Below are 16,455 nucleotides of genomic sequence, written 5' to 3'. Positions count from 1 at the left end.
CACATAAAATGAAGCCCCGGCTGCTTGCCGTGGCTCTGAGCTGTCTGGCCTCTGCGGAGTCTCCTCCTTTCCCAGCTGCTCCTCCAGCTGGCCTGCTGGCCTCTCTCCAGTTCCCACAACAAGGGGAGTTTGCTCCCACCTGAGAGCCTTTATCTGGTCACCTTTTTGGCCCAAAGGCTTTACCTGTCTCCCCCTCGCCTGAGGCTCTTGGCTTCAAGTTGTCCTCCCCAGATTTCCCCCCACACTCTCCTAATGGGTTATCCCAGTTATTCCCAGTCACAGACCTGTGTTCACGAGCTTCACAATGCTGTTCTCAACATGCAATTTATCTACTTGTTTATTGTCTATCTGTCCCCAGAGAAAATTCTCCAGAGCCCAGTGCTTCTCCTCCAAGGATTGTAAACCCAGCATACAGCCTGGCCCCCCGACCCATGATGAATGAACAAAAGACTGTCATGGTGAGTGAATGGTTTCCTCTCTGATACACCCTTCCTGTTACTAAAGGTGTCACCAGCTGATTAATAAGCAAAAGATGATCCAGTCCACCTTAGTCCGATAAGCTCAGAGATAGAACAAAGGGCCCTTACACAAACCTACAGGTATGCTTTTAGACATTTAAGAAATCCTCCAAGTCATTATGAGAGGGCTGACACGAGGCAAGATCCTTAGGCATTGAGTAGGGACCCCACTGAACCCCTAGGGGCCAGGGGACCCCACGGACTAAATGACCTTGAAAAGTGAAAGCACAATTTGCTCAGTTGTATCTGACTCTTTGTGACCCCATGGACTTTACAGTTCATGGAATACTCCAGGGCAGAATACAGGAGTGGGTAGCTTTCCCTTCTCCAGGGGATCTTCCCAACCCAGGGACGAAACCCAGGTCTCCCACACTGCAGGTGGATTCTTTACCAGCTGAGCCACAGGGGAAGCCCAAGAATACTGGAGTGGGTAGCCTATCCCTGATCTTCCCGACCCAGGAATTGAACTGGGGTCTCCTGCATTGCAGGCGGGTTCTTTACCAACTGAGCTATTAGGGAAGCCCAAATGACCTTAGTGGGATGGATGTCCTCAATGCAGCTGGCATTTTTCATCAGTCTGATGTCTGGCCTTGAATTTTTCTGGGGCATTCAGTTTCCTGACCCATATGAGCATTTAATGACAAATTAATTTTTTTTTAAGCATGTTCTTTCTTTAAGGAGTACTTGTCACGATAGAATTCTACGGTTGCAGCCATTGTCTTTCCCAGCAGACCTTGGGTCAGGTCTGCTGCTGCTTCTTCCCGGGAAAGTTAACGTAAATGTTTATTGGCGGTACCGTCATCAAGAAAATAAAGTTGCTGATTCATTGCCTTACAATGAAACCCTTTGTTTTCCCCTCCTCTTCCTTCCTCTTTATAAGGAGACACTTCCGAGAAAGGGCACACTTCAGAGACCCACATCTTGGGATATTTTCTTGGTTGCCTATGTCTTCTGTCTGCAGACTGTGGGTTCCTGTAACAGCTGGGGGATCAGCCTCTCTCTTTCCTCTGCAGTATCACCCCTCTAGGGTCTCTGAGGAACAATGGAAGTCTTAGGGCTCTTCAGGCTGGAAGTGAGTGGCCCCATGGTGACGGTGGCCCTGTCCGTGGTCTTCTTGGCCCTCCTGAAATGGTAAGTGCAGCCAGTATGTCCCAACCACGGTGACATTGTCAGAAATAGCAGTCGCAGAGCCATGCTGGAACCGGGGTGGGGTCTGTGGGAGTGTGTTTTTCTTCCTCTCTAATCTACAGGGAGTTGAGTATTAACACAGCTTCAGAATTAAAAGCAAACAGCCAGGTTAATCTTTTGCTCTAATGCATGCGATGGAGGTGTCAGGAAAGGCTGGTGATTCAGTGACTGAGAACGCTACACATAATTAAGTTTGAGAGAGAGGGAGAAAGCAACAGATTGGCAAGGTTTGGGCAGAAGTATTTCCTTGCATCCCCGTCCTATCTCCCCAGGCTGGATTTACAGCAGATTCAGCCTCTTGGTTCTGATGACGTTAAAAGGAAAAAAAAAAAAAAAAAAGATAAAGGAGCTGTCCGGCAACGTGGTCTGGCGACGTGCATGGGAAAGTCACTGCGAAGGGATTTCTGTAGGTTTAAAGATAAAGAGGTGGAACTAATTTCCTCATTTTCTAATATTTGATAGAAAAGGATGAATGAAGTGTGTGCAGTGCCACCAAGTCTGAGACCTGGGAGGATCTCAAATTTAAACTGGAAACAACTCCCCGTGATCTTGTTAATTCAACAGAAGGTTTTCTGAAGTCTGACTTGATCAGAGACTGGATGTGAGGCCCCACAATATGCTTCATTTATGCATATTCACCTTGTCAGTGAAAGTTATTAAAATTACCCACTCCATCAAAAGCACCTGGATTTAGGCAGCTCTGGTTTTTGAGGGGAAAGTGGAAAAAATAATGGAGAGTTTGAGTTTGAACAGAATTTCAATTTACGTTTCTGGTAGTAATAAAGCCTCCTCTCGATTAATAACTGGGAAAGCACTTTGAAAAGCATCAAGCATTATGCAAATGTGAGGTATTATTCTTTTGGAATTTGCATAGCTGAAAATGGAATTCACGTTTGATGTTCTATGATGATGAAATTACTTCTTGGAAATTGGCTCTGAAACCCAGCTTCAGTCCCAGTGCTGTTTTGCTTTCTAACTGGTTTAATTATCTTTTGAACTTTTCTCAGTGTGGCTTATCTTGCTTTGAAACCAGCCACGTGCAAACCCAGGAGCAAGTGGTAGGCTCCTTCCCCCACCCTGCTCTATCCTTCCATCCATCTCAGCTTGTTTCTGCTCAGAGATGGACTTAGCACAGTGCCTGATATGTTCTGGGTGCTTAGTAGACATCAGCCCGTATCATTAACTATCGTTTAATGTGACCTAAACACAGAGGGAAATAAGTCTTTTGTGCTTCAGGTATATTTAAAATTTCTCGTTAATATGCTTATTAATATTAATTTCTCATCAACGGTTGTGCACTGACTGTAATTCTCAAAGAGTGTCCTGTTTGAGGCCCCCATGGTCTCACAGCATCCATATTTCTATTGTACACTTCACTTCACTTCTGTTTCTGTCTTATTGGGTCTTTTCAATTTCTATAGTCTTAATTTCCAGCTCAGTGCCTGATATATATAGTATGGCTCTGATAAATGTCTGATGAATGGGTGAGTGAATTGCATACATTAATGTTGTGCTTGTCCTGGAAAGGGGCATGTGTCCTGAGTGATAAGCTGCTGTAACTGGGTGTTTCTAATCAGCGTAGATCAGAGTCACAGCTAATAACACCATACCATTCAGCAAGGCAGTTGTGCATTTGTAATCTGTTCCGGGGCCATGCTAATAACTTGGGTCAAAGACACTGAGATTAGAGAGAGGCATGAAGCGGAGGTGGTGAATAGGAAGCCAGAGCAGACTTCTATTTGTTCTTGTGAAAATATTTACCGATTTGTTCATGTGCTCCAGGCATGGCGTGAGGCCCTGGTACAAGGTCAGAAAACAGCAGGTCTAGATTAGATGCCCAAGGTGGGGGAGATGTGAAGGTTGTGGCTGAGCTGGCTGTCTGGGGAGGATGACGCTGAAGAGGAGGAGCCTTGAGGGGCCATGGATGTGGTTCTTATATCCTAGGTCTATCCCGGATCAGCTCAAGGTCACCATCCTTGAGCTCTCAACACTTGTTTTCCAGGCAAGACTCCTGAGAGAAGTGAAGTGAAGTGAAAGTTGCTTAGTCGTGTGCAACCCCTTGGACTATACAGTCCATGGAGTCCTCCAGGCCAGAATACTGGAGTGGGTGGCCTTTCCCTTCTCCAGGGGATCTTCCCGACCCAGGGATCGAACCCAGGTCTTCTGCATTGAGGTGGATTCTTTCAGCTGAGCCACAAGGGAAGCCCAAGAATACTGGAGTGGGTAGCCTATCCCCTCGCCAGTGGATCTTCCTGACACAGGGATCGAACTGGGGTCTCCTGCACTGCAGGCGGATTCTTTACCAACTGAACTATCAGGGAATCCCCAAGACTCCTGGGCAACAGACATCAGCTTGAATGAGGCAGGGCCTCCCTCCCGTTTCATTTTCTTGACAAGATGCATGTGGGAAAGAGAAGGGCACTCAGGGAGAGCTGGGGGGTAGAAAGACCCTCACAGCATCTGCCCCCAAGGAGGTCTTGTGCAGAGTGCAGTTTTGAAGGTTTAAACTCCTTACTCTTTCCTGTTAAGAGTTCCGCCTGCCTCTGGACCAGGAGAGCGTGCAATAAGAGCCTCAACTCTGGGAAGGTAACGCGAGGAGGGCCACTTCTTGCCGGCTGCACCAGCCTGGGGGTTCATTCAAATCAGGGGCGAGGTCCCGTACCTCACTGCAGTTCTGGAAACCTGTCCATAACTTGCCTGTTCTAGTGTTTGGTTTAATGCAGGCAAAATGAAGAAGGCCACACGGCACTCGGGATGTAGGCTTTGGTTCTCCTCTTGCAGCAGCTTCATCCCCCAGACCCTGACTCCATCCTGTGGGCTTGGCAGGTCCATGAATGGTCACGTGCTCCACGCATCCAGGCCTCTGTTCTTGCTGTTCTCCATGCTTGGAATCCCCTTTCTCTCCTCTTTCCTTCAAGGAGCTCAGCGGCACCTCCTCACTGAAGGTTCTGCTTGTCCACAGCACTGACCAGTCCCACTCACTGTGCCTTTGCTTGTTGTTCTCACCTCTATCCCCCGCTCCTCCACAGTGCATGCATGGAGTTGGTGCCTAATGAATGTTGGCTCTAATCTCCACTGGTATTTTCTTGCTGGCTCTTCCCTTAGACGTCATAGCTCAATACAAGTCTTAATTCTTCTGCCTACATGCATCATCCTTTTCCTATGGCCTTTTCAGTTTGGACCAGCTTGGGGTCCATGCTCTAATTGGCCCCCAACAGGTGTGCTGTTTTTGGATCTCTACTCACCTTGCAGAGCAAGACTATGGCATGTACTTAAACATTTCATTATGAAGTATATGTATGAATTTAGAAAGCAGAATAGAAAAGAATCAATTTCGTTTTAAAAGAGACTAAAATAGTATATTTTGATAGTTTTCCCCTAAAGGTATTTGATACAATTTTTTTTGATGACAGTCACTAAAATGGATAGTTATGAGGCTGAACAGTGTGCACTGGGGTCTAAGGGGCTCAGGGCTACTCCCCTGGGGGTTGGAACTGGGGATGTAGGATACATTAGCAAGAAGCCCATGAAACTTGTGATCAAAACACGTGACAAAACATCTTAAAATCTCATTTTTCTGTATGAAGTTGTTTGAAATCCTGACTTTTGGAAGAGATTTATGTCCAAGAAGTAAGTGGTGTGAGTTAGTGCTAGAGGCAATCTTGCCTGGCAAATCCCATGGACGGAGGAGCCTGGTAGGCTGCAGGCCATGGGGTCGCTAGGAGTCGGACACGACTGAGGGACTTCACCTTCCCTTTTCACTTTCATGCCTTGGAGAAGGAAATGGCAACCCACTCCAGTGTTCTTGCCTGGAGAATCCCAGGGACGGGGGAGCCTGGTGGGCTTCCGTCTATGGGGTCGCACAGAGTCGGACACGACTGAAGAGATTTAGCTGCAGCAGTAGCAGCAGAGGCAATCTTAAGTACAATGTAATTAAACTTTGAAGACCACCTATGAGCTGGCAGCTTTTGGTAAGATGAGGATTTCTTTATTAAGAAAGAGTGTAAAGTGAAGTGAAAGTGAAAGTTACTCAGTCGTATCTGACTCTTTGTGACCCCATGGACTATACAGTTCATAGAATTCTCCAGGCCAGAATACTGGAGTGGAGTAGCCTTTTCCTTCTCCAGGAGATGGATCTTCTCAACCCAGGGATCGAACCCAGGTCTTCCGAAATGTGGGCGGATTCTTTACCAGCTGAGCCACAATGGAAGACCAAGAATACTGGAGTGGGTAGCCTATCCCTTCTCCAGTGGATCTTCCCAACCCAGGAATTGAACCAGGGTCTCCTGCATTGCGGGCAGATTCTTTACCAACTGAGCTATCAGGGAAGCCCTAAGAGTGTAAGGATTCCCTATTTAATAACATGCAAATATACTTGCCCAATCCACACAGACAGAAACTAGATTAGTGGTTGTCAGGAGCTGGAGGAGGGGAGATGGGAGTGGTCGCTGGTAGGTGTGGAGTTTCTTGGGGGTGATGAAAATGTTCTGAAATTAGATAATGCTGATGGTTGCACAACTCAGTGAATATACTAAAACCACTGAATCACATACTTTAACAGGATGAATTTTATGACATGTGAATTATATCACAATAAAAAATTCATCTGTACACGGAAAAAAAAAAGAAAGCAAGAGAAAGAATGTAAGGAAATAGCCCAGATATTAATGGCTGTGGTTTAATTGCAAAGTCGTGTACGATTCTTGCGATCCCATGGACTGTAGCCTGTCAGGCTCCCCTGTACGTAGGATTCTCCAGGCAAGAATACTGGAGTGGGTTGCCATTTCCTTCACCAGGGTATCTTTCCCACCCAGGAATCAAACCTGGGTCTCCTGCATTGCAGGAAGATTCTTTACCAACTGAGTTACGAGGAATAGTGATAGGATTGTGGGGTTTTTTCTTCCTTTACTCTTTCTGCATTTTTCATATTTTTAAGACAAATATCAATTACTGAGGAAAACAACAACAAAAAAGGTTTTACTAAAAAGAGTAGGGAATTCCTCCTCTGTAGCAATGAAGAGGAAAGCAGTCTTATGCTTTGAACATGGAGGTTTCAAGATGTACTCTCCAAGAGCAGAGTAGAACACACAGGAGAATTTAGAATAATCGGGAAACTTCCTGGCTGATGAAGCAGTGAGGAAAGTAAACCGAGGTTGTTGCGATAAGTGGCTAAAGAGAGAAGAGTTGTCTTGGGAAGGTGGAAGGGCTCTTAATGCCAAGCTGCATTTAAGTCTGAGGAACCTGAGACCCAGAAATATAAACCAAATGGACATTAAAATAGGAAACAGGGTAAGTTAGTGTTCTGATCAAGTCTCATTCTCAGTTTAGTTCAGTTCAGTCACTCAGTCATGTCCGATTCTTTGTGACCCCATGGACTGTAGCACACCAGGCTTCCCTGTCCATCACCAACTCCCGGAGCTTGCTCAAACTCATGTCCATCGAGTTGATGATGCCATCCAGTCATCTCATCTTTTGTCATCCCCTTCTTCTCCCGCCTTCAATATTTCCCAGCATCAGGGTCTTTTCCAGTGAGTGAGTTCTTTGCATCAGGTGGCCAAAGTATTGGAGCTTCAGCTTCAGCATCAGTCCTTCCAATGAATATTCAGGACTGATTTCCTTAGGATTGACTAGTTTGATTCCCTTGCTTGACTCTCCCTTGAGAGTCCAATTTACTCTCAAGAGTCTTCTCCAACACCACAGTTCAAAAGCATCAATTCTTTGGCACTCAGCCTTCTTCACAGTCCAACCCTCACATCCATACATGACCACTGGAAAAACCATAGCCTTGACTAGACAGATCTTTGTTGGCAAAGTAATGTCTCTGCTTTTGAATATGCTATCTAGGTTGGTCATAACTTTCTTTCCAAGGAGTAAGTGTCTTTTAATTTCATGGCTGCAGTCACCATCTGCAGTGATTCTGGAGCCCAGAAAAATAAAGTCTGACACTGTTTCCACTGTTTCCCCATCTATTTCCCATGAAGTGATGGGACCAGATGCCATGATCTTCGTTTTCTGAATGTTGAGCTTTAAGCCAACTTTTTCACTCTCCACTTTCACTTTCATCAAGAGGCTCTTTAGTTCCTCTTCACTTTCTGCCATAAGGGTGGTGTCATCTGCATATCTGAGGTTATTGATATTTCTCCCAGCAATCTTGATTCCAGCTTGTGTTTCTTCCAGTCCAGCGTTTCTCATGATGTACTTTGCATATAAGTTAAATAAACAGGGTGACAATATACAGCCTTGACGTACTCCTTTTCCTATTTGGAACCAGTCTGTTGTTCCATGTCCAGTTCTAACTGTTGCTTCCTGACCTGCATACAAATTTCTCAAGAGGCAGATCAGGTGGTCTGGTATTCCCATCTCTTTCAGAATTTTCCATAGTTTATTGTGATCCACACAGTCAAAGGCTTTGGCATAGTCAATAAAGCAGAAATAGATGTTTTTCTGGAACTCTCTTGCTTTTCCCATGATCCAGAGGATGTTGGCAATTTGATCTCTGGTTCCTCTGCCTTTTCTAAAGCCAGCTTGAACATCTGGAAGTTCACGGTTCACATATTGCTGAAGCCTGGCTTGGAGAATTTTGAGCATTATTTACTAGCATGTGAGATGAGTGCAATTGTGCGGTAGTTTGAGCATTCTTTGGCATTGCCTTTCTTTGGGATTGGAATGAAAACTGACCTTTTCCAGTCCTGTGGCCACTGCTGAGTTTTCCAAATTTGCTGGCATATTGAGTGCAGCACTTTCACAGCATCATCTTTCAGGATTTGGAACAGCTCAACTGGAATTCTATCACCTCCACTAGCTTTGTTCGTAGTGATGCTTTCTAAGGCCCACTTGACTTCACATTCCAGGATGTCTGGTTCTAGGTCAGTGATCACACCATCGTGATTATCTGGGTCATGAAGATCTTTTTTGTACAGTTCTTCTGTGTATTCTTGCCATCTCTTTTTAGTATCTTCTGCTTCTGTTAGGTCCATACCATTTCTGTCCTTTATCGAGCCCATCTTTGCATGAAATGTTCCTTTGGTATCTCTGATTTTCTTAAAGAGATCCCTAGTCTTTCCCATTCTGTTGTTTTCCTCTATTTCTTTGCATTGATTGCTGAAGAAGGCTTTCTTATCTCTTCTTGCTATTCTCTGGAACTCTGCATTCAGATGCTTATATCTTTCCTCTTCTCCTTTGCTTTTCGCTTCTCTTCTTTTCATAGCTATTTGTAAGTCCTCCCCAGACAGCCATTTTGCTTTTTTGCATTTCTTTTCCATGGGGATGGTCTTGATCCCTGTCTCCTGTACAATGTCACGAACCTCATTCCATAGTTCATCAGGCACTCTATCAGATCTAGTCCCTTAAATCTATTTCTCACTTCCACTGTATAGTCATAAGGGATTTGATTTAGGTCATACCTGAATGGTCTAGTGGTTTTCCCTACTGTCTTCAATTTAAGTCTGAATTTGGCAATAAGGAGTTCATGATCTGAGCCACAGTCAGCTCCTGGTCTTGTTTTTGCTGACTGTATAGAGCTTCTCCATCTTTGGCTGCAAAGAATATAATCAATCTGATTTTGGTGTTGACCATCTGGTGATGTCCATGTGTAGAGTCTTCTCTTGTGTTGTTGGAAGAGGGTGTTTTCTATGACCAGTGCATTTTCTTGGCAAAACTCTTTGCCCTGCTTCATTCTGTATTCCAAGGCCAAATTTGCCTGTTACTCCAGGTGTTTCTTGACTTCCTACTTTTGCATTCCAGTCCCCTATAATGAAAAGGACATCTTTTTTGGGTGTTAGTTCTAAAAGGTCTTGTAGGTCTTCATAGAACTGTTCAACTTCAGCTTCTTCAGCATTACTGGTTGGGACATAGACTTGGATTACTGTGATATTGAATGGTTTGCCTTGGAAACGAACAGAGATCATTCTGTTGTTTTTGAGATTGCATCCAAGTACTGCATTTTGGAGTCTTCTGTTGACCATGATGACTACTCCATTTCTTCTGAGGGATTCCTGCCTGCAGTAGTAGATATAATGGTCATCTGAGTTAAATTCACCCATTCCAGTCCATTTTAGTTCACTGATTCCTAGAATGTCGACATTCACTCTTGCCATCTCCTGTTTGACCACTTCCAATTTGCCTTGATTCATGGACCTGACATTCCAGGTTCCTATGCAATATTGCTCTTTACAGCATCGCACCTTGCTTCTATCACCAGTCACATCCACAGCTGGGTATTCTTTTTGCTTTGGCTCCATCCCTTCATTCTTTCTGGAGTTATTTCTCCACTGATCTCCAGTAGCATATTGGGCACCTACTGACCTGGGGAATTTCTCTTTCAGTATCCTATCATTTTGCCTTTTCATACTGTTCATGGGGTTCTCAAGGCAAGAATACTGAAGTGGTTTGCCATTCCCTTCTCCAGTGGACCACATTCTGTCAGATCTCTCCACCATGACCTGCCTGTCTTGGGTTGCCCCACGGGCATGGCTTAGTTTCATTGAGTTAGACAAGGCTGTGGTCCTAGTGTGATTAGATTGACTAGTTTTCTGTGAGTATGGTTTCAGTGTGTCTGCCCTCTGATGCCCTCTTGCAACACCTACCGTCTTACTCGGGTTTCTCTTACCTTGGGCGTGGGGTATCTCTTCACGGCTGCTCCAGCAAAGCGCAGCCATTGCTCCTTACCTTGGACGAGGGGTATCTCCTCACCACCGCCCTTCCTGACCTTCAACGTGGGATAGCTCCTCTAGGCCCTCCTGCGCCCGCGCAGCCACGGCTCCTTGGACGTGGGCTTGGTCCTCCCGGCCGCCGCCCCTGGCCTCGGGCGTGGGGGCGTGGGGTAGCTCCTCTCGGCCATTCTTGCGCTGTCGCAGTATGGTACTCTCGGCTGCTGCCCCTGACCTCAGACGTGGGGTAACTCCTCTTGGCTGCCGCCCTTCGGGCTTGGGGTCCTCCCGGCTTCTGCCCCTGACCTTGGATGTGGGGTGGCTCCTCTCCGCCACGCTTAGCACGCCGGTCGCAGCCGCCTGCGCTCATCAGGTTAAATTAAATTGTGAATAGTGATCATTAAGACAATGATAAGGTCCATCCCCGTCTGTACCTGGAAGTTTCTTTCCCATAGAGCTTGCTTTCCATGTAGAAAAACTAGATTCTAACTCTAGCTGCTGCTGCTGCTGCTGCTGCTAGATCACTTCAGTCGTGTCCGACTCTGTGTGACCCCATAGATGGCAGCCCACCAGGCTCCCCTGTCCCCTACATCTAATTTCAGACATATTTAAAAGAAACCACTGGGACTTCCCTAGTGGTTCAGTACTAAGACTCTGAGCTCCCAGTGCAGAGCGCCCAGGTTTAATCCCTGATCAAGGAACCAGATCCCACATGCCACAACTAAGAGTTTGCATGCCGCAACTAAAAATCCTGCGTGCCACAACTAAAGATTTCACATGCTGCAGCTACAGATCCCACATCCCTCAACTAAGACCTGGCACAGTCAAACAAATATTTAAAAAAGAGAAGAAACCACTGCTCCCAGGGCGCAAGTTGGTTCAATGTATGCAATCAATAAATGTGATACACCACATTAACAGAATGAAGATACACCACATTAACAGCTAATCTACAATTATCTCAATAGATGCAGGAAATGCATTTGACAAAATTTGACTTCCTTTCATGATAAAAACTCTCAAAAAATTAGGACGGAAAGTACCTCAACACAATAAAGGCCATAGTTCAGGACAAACTCACAGCTAACATCATACTCAAGAATGAGAAGCTGAAAGTCTTTTCTCTAAGATCAGGAACAAAACAAGAATGCCCACTTTTGACATTCAGCATAATGCTAGTAGTCCTAGCACAGCAATTAGATAAGAAAAGGAAAACATTGATATCTAAATTAGAAAGGAAGAAGTAAAACTATCTGTTTGCAGAGCATATGCTCTTATACATGCAATATCCTAGACTCACCCCCCCCCAACAAAAACCATTAGAACTAATGAATGAATTCATTAAAGTTGCAGGATACAAAATCAACATAAAAAGGTCAGTTGCATTTCTACAGACTAACAACAAACTTTCTGAAAAAGAAATCAATCCCATTGACAATAGCATCAGAGAGAATGAAATACTTAAGGATAACTTTAATCAAGGAAGTAAAAGATCTGTACGCTGAAAATTTCATCAATATGCCATTGATGAAAGAAATGGAAAAAGCCACAAAATACATGGAAAAAATCCCATGTGGGAAGAATTAATATTGTCAAAATGTTCATAGTACCCAAAGTGATCTATGGAGTCAATGTAATACCTATCAAAATTCCAATGGCATTTTCCACAGATAGGAAAAAAATCTTAAAATTTGCATAGATCCACAAAAAACTGAATTGTAAAGTCACTGTTGAGAAAGAAGAACAAATTTGGAGGCATCACAATTTCTGATTTCAAACTATATTACAGAGCTATAATAGTCAAAACATGTGGTTCTGGAATAAAAACAGACACATGGACGGAGGAGCCTGGTATGCTGCAGTCCAATGGGGTCACTAAGAGTCGGACACGACTGAGCAACTTCGCTTTCACTTTTCACTTTCATGCATTGGAGAAGGAAATGGCAACCCACTCCAGTGTTCTTGCTTGGAAAATCCCAGGGACAGGGGAGCCTGGTGGGCTGCTGTCTATGGGGTCGCACAGAATCGGACATGACTGAAGCAACTTAGCAGCAGCAGCAGCAACCATAAATAAAAATAAACCCAAATCAGATTAACAACTTAAATGTAAGACCTGCAACTAAAAGTCTCCTAGAAGAAAACATAGAGAAAAAGCCCCTTGACATTGGTTTTGGCAATGATTTTTTTGGCTATGACACTAAAAACACAGGCAACAACATCACCAATAAGCTAGTGGGACTATATGAAACTAAAATCTTCTACACAGCAAAGGAAACAATGGACAAAACGAAAGGCCACCCAGCACCTTCTGGATTTACTCCATGACTGCTTCATCTGTTGATGGTCTTGCTTGGGCTGATCTGTGCTGAATCTAGCTGCCACCAGTGCTGGTGAAAAACAAGTTGGATAAGACCCAAGGGGTCTGCTAGGGACTGCTCCCTCTCCTGCCTGGACACCCCCCTTTCCTTCTTGGCAGTTCCTATGGTGCTGAGGGTCCCAGGGCCCAGGAAATACCCTCAGGAGGCAGCTTTTGGGGGTCTCCTTGTAGCTTCTTGCATGATTCTTGAATCTCATCTTCCTGTCTTATTCCTTCAGCCTTTCTGGGTCACCAGCCAGGCACAGGTGGCTTTGGGAAGCAGGAAGGTATTTAGCTGGGTCTTGAGATGCAGGGAAGGACTAGCAGAGAAGAGGAGGGTGGACATTTCAGGTGGGAAGGTGTCAGAAGTGAGGGCAACATCGGGCTTTGTAGCATTTGGTGGAATAGACCACTCAGAGTGTGAATAATGGACACATTTTAGAAATACATTTTAGAGGCCGTGGATAATTTCCGGTGCCCTAGAGCATCATAGAAAAGGATGCATGCTGTTTCCTTATTTTTTTGTGCTTTTGTCTAGGATATGATGGGTACTTCGGTTTAATAATTCAGTGATGAGCTTGGAGATAAAATTGAGCCTGCTTATGAAAACTAGGTCTGTGTTTCCTTGAGGACCATTTTCACAGAATATTATTTTTTGTTTTCTCTCTTTTAAATAGTTGTGCACAATATCCCCAGCCTTCTTCTCGCTTTATTGATTTTCCAGAACGAGAGGACGAGGTGTGACTATAACATAACGTGACTGATTATTTTAGCATACGCACCAGAACTTATACAGCCAAATGAATTTTGTGACCTTCAAAGGCATTTTCCTGATAGGCTGAAACCTTACTGCAGATATGCCATATCAGAAAACACCTTCTTAGCACTTTTCTCTGGAAACGGTCCTCGGTGTGTGAGTGCAGTCTTTCGACCACCCTCAAGGCACAAATCATTGTCTTTGTTGAGAACGGATTGATTTTTTAAAAAACAGCCCAAATTTTGGCAACTAGGCGATTAGACTGGGTAATATTATTTTTAACCCCAAGAAAAATGTGATTATAAAATAATAAGGCTTGCTGTCCTTTACCGGGAAGTTTATGAGCCATTTCTGGAAGCCAGGGGATTCTGTTGGGCCATACTCACTGGACATATGAGTTGCTCTTAGTCAAGCTCAGTTTCACTTTAAAGTCAACAGCAGCAATCATCTTAGCACTTATGGTCATACATTGTTTTATTTTGTAAGGAATTCAGGCTTCTGGAATTGGTAGCATTGACTCTTTGGGCAGAGATGAAAGAAGCAGCTCATTCACTCTATTAACAAAGCAGACCATCCGATTCGTGTTTGTGCCTTACTGAGCTGTTTGCTGCTCCCCCGCTGGGAGCGCAGTGGTTCTTCCAGAAATAAAACTACTGCACGGACCCTCCCCTTCACTCCCGAACATCATGATCCCAACCAACCAAACAGGCTGCCGTTTGCCTTTGAAGGCAAGGGCCTCATCTTTGGGAACCTGAACCATGTGGCAGGGACTTGTTTCTGCTGGCCAAAAGGACACACATCTGCACAAGAGGGCGAGACTTTGGGGAGAGCGGGGATGGGGGCAGGTATCATGCAGCTAATGACTGGCACTTCAGCGAGGAAGGGCCACCTTGTCCTTGGCTTACCAGAAATACGTGATGCTGCACAGTGTCCCAGTGGCTGGGGGACACGAGGTGCATCAGCTGAGAGGGGGACCCCCGGAGCCCTGCTGTCTCCCAGTCCTCACCCCCACCCTGCCTGGACAGAGCCGAGAGCTGGGCGACCCTGCAGAGCCACCTCAAGGCCCCAGGTGGTCTTGCGAAGACGTGTTTGCTTTCACCGCAGCAGACGGCAGTTCCTGAGCGTGGCCCCAGAAAAAGGATGGTCCCCTCTTTTTTTGGCTCAAAGGTTTCTGGGAAAATGGTGTCAGAGAGTGAAGGCAAGGCCAACTGCTACCGATAATGGCTTCAACCAAAACCCTGCTTCCCAAGCTCTGCCCAGACTCCTGGCAAGAACCAGCGCCGGGCACCAAACTCTGCGGCTGCCTCTGCCCTCTGAGCCGGGAAGTATGCCAAGTTGCTCCTGAATCGCCTTCCTCTACACACAATCCGCCCCTTCTCGCCACACTCTGCACATCGCAGTCCCTGCTGCCTGACGCCCTTGCCTCTCTGTTAAAGGAAATCCAACCCATCCCTCAAAACCTTGTCTAAACATTGCCTTCCTGAAGGTCTCCTTAGCCAGGCCAGCCATCAACGAGCCTGGCTTCCTCTGAATTCCACTTTCTGTCTCTACTGCGGTCTTGGCACTTGCTTTACTATTCTTTCGTTCATGCCTGTGTCCTATTTCCTGGCCTGACAAGGCCCTGAGGGCAGGGGATGAATCTTAAACCCATGAGTGCCTTGTGCAGAGTAGCTGCTCAGTAAACTTTAATGACTGTACATACACATGGCATGGCTTCTAAATGATCGCTGTCGCGTGTGTGTGTGAGCATCTGTGTGTGCTCTGATTACGCTAGTGGCAGCCTGACCTCAACACCTGGCAGAATGCCTAGCAGCCAGGTCGTTGAAAGAGTACATTCCTTCTTTGTTCATACACTCACCGACTGCTGAAGGCTTTCCAGGCTGCGTGCTGGTTCTACCTCATTGATGGGCTATGGATCACTTGACCACAAACTCAGATAAAGTAATTATCACATTAGAAATAGAGGAGCAAAGCTCTGATGCAAAAGTAGGAGATGGGATGGAAGGCAGGACCCAGCCATTTAGAAGATGAGGTATGTGGGGAGCACAGAATACCCGCTGTGTGGGCAGGGTATCCTGACCGCAGTGTGGGGGAGGGGAGGTCCAGCCTCCAGCAGAGGCATCAAAGGACAAGCCCTTCATCCTTCACTGTTTCATTAACCGCTAATCCCCATAGTTCAAAGCAACGCTATCTAAACTCTTCACCAGCGTCTTTGTTTATATTATTTCCCCATAGGTCTCGTGTTCTATTGTCCAAACAATGATGTATATTTAAGTAATGATTGATTTATTTTCTCATTTTAATTACTCGAAGACAAGCTGATGGAAACGCTGCCAATGAGAATAGTGATCAATGAGAGAACCGGCATTCGTATACCCAGTTATAATTCTACTCCAAAGCAAAGAAACTTGACATTTTTGTTAACCTGCACAATCTGATTGTCAATAGAGGCACAATTTCCATTGAGGCTCTTTGAAATGCTGAAAATATCTCACGTACCCCCTTCCTATCTCTACAAATCAATAGGCATCTGGGAACCCCAGGCTGTAAGCATTGTGAAGGATAGTCAGCTATACATTTGATGGTTTGAGTACTATCTGTACATAGAATAACTGAAATTGGTAGCATCGTCTCAAGATATAAGGGACGATAGAAGGAGGTAATTCGGCAGTTCTCAGGAGAAATATGGCACCGTGCGAGTCAGCAAGGCCTTTCTAGTTGAGGGCAGGTACACTTTTCCCCTAGAGGAGCTTGGGTACATCCATCCTTGCCAGATTTTTCACTGATAAGAGAGGGCTGACCATCCATGGCTCTCCGAATATGGCATCTTCTCCACCCAAACCCCCAGGCCAGCTCTCCCTCACCTGGATAGTCAACCCAGTCCTGTTTCCTAAGTGGTCCTTGAAACATTCTTTTCCCTCTATCTGCTCTTCTACTCCTGGAGTTGTGGATTTCAAGAGCATCTGGAAATAAGCACCCATTTTGTTT

At 45.4% G+C, this 16,455-nt stretch overlaps 1 protein-coding gene across 2 annotated transcripts in view; it reads left to right on the top strand.

Moving 5' to 3' along the window:
• The first annotated feature begins 1,393 nt into the window (after positions 1-1,393).
• Positions 1,394-16,455, top strand: part of TBXAS1 (thromboxane A synthase 1) — a 173,635-nt gene continuing 158,573 nt past the window's right edge. The window contains exon 1 of one of the 2 annotated variants that reach the window (XM_027538853.1): positions 1,394-1,649. In XM_027538853.1, the coding sequence (XP_027394654.1) occupies positions 1,561-1,649 (89 nt within the window). In that variant the 5' untranslated portion in view covers positions 1,394-1,560. The remainder of the gene's footprint in view (positions 1,650-16,455) is intronic. The other variant, XM_027538854.1, reaches the window with a different exon arrangement.

The sequence above is a fragment of the Bos indicus x Bos taurus genome, chromosome 4 (genome assembly GCF_003369695.1).
Source record: "Bos indicus x Bos taurus breed Angus x Brahman F1 hybrid chromosome 4, Bos_hybrid_MaternalHap_v2.0, whole genome shotgun sequence".
Lineage (NCBI taxonomy): Eukaryota > Metazoa > Chordata > Mammalia > Artiodactyla > Bovidae > Bos > Bos indicus x Bos taurus.
The sequence above is the reverse complement of the archived record's forward strand: the minus strand, read 5'-3'. Positions and strand labels throughout refer to the sequence as shown.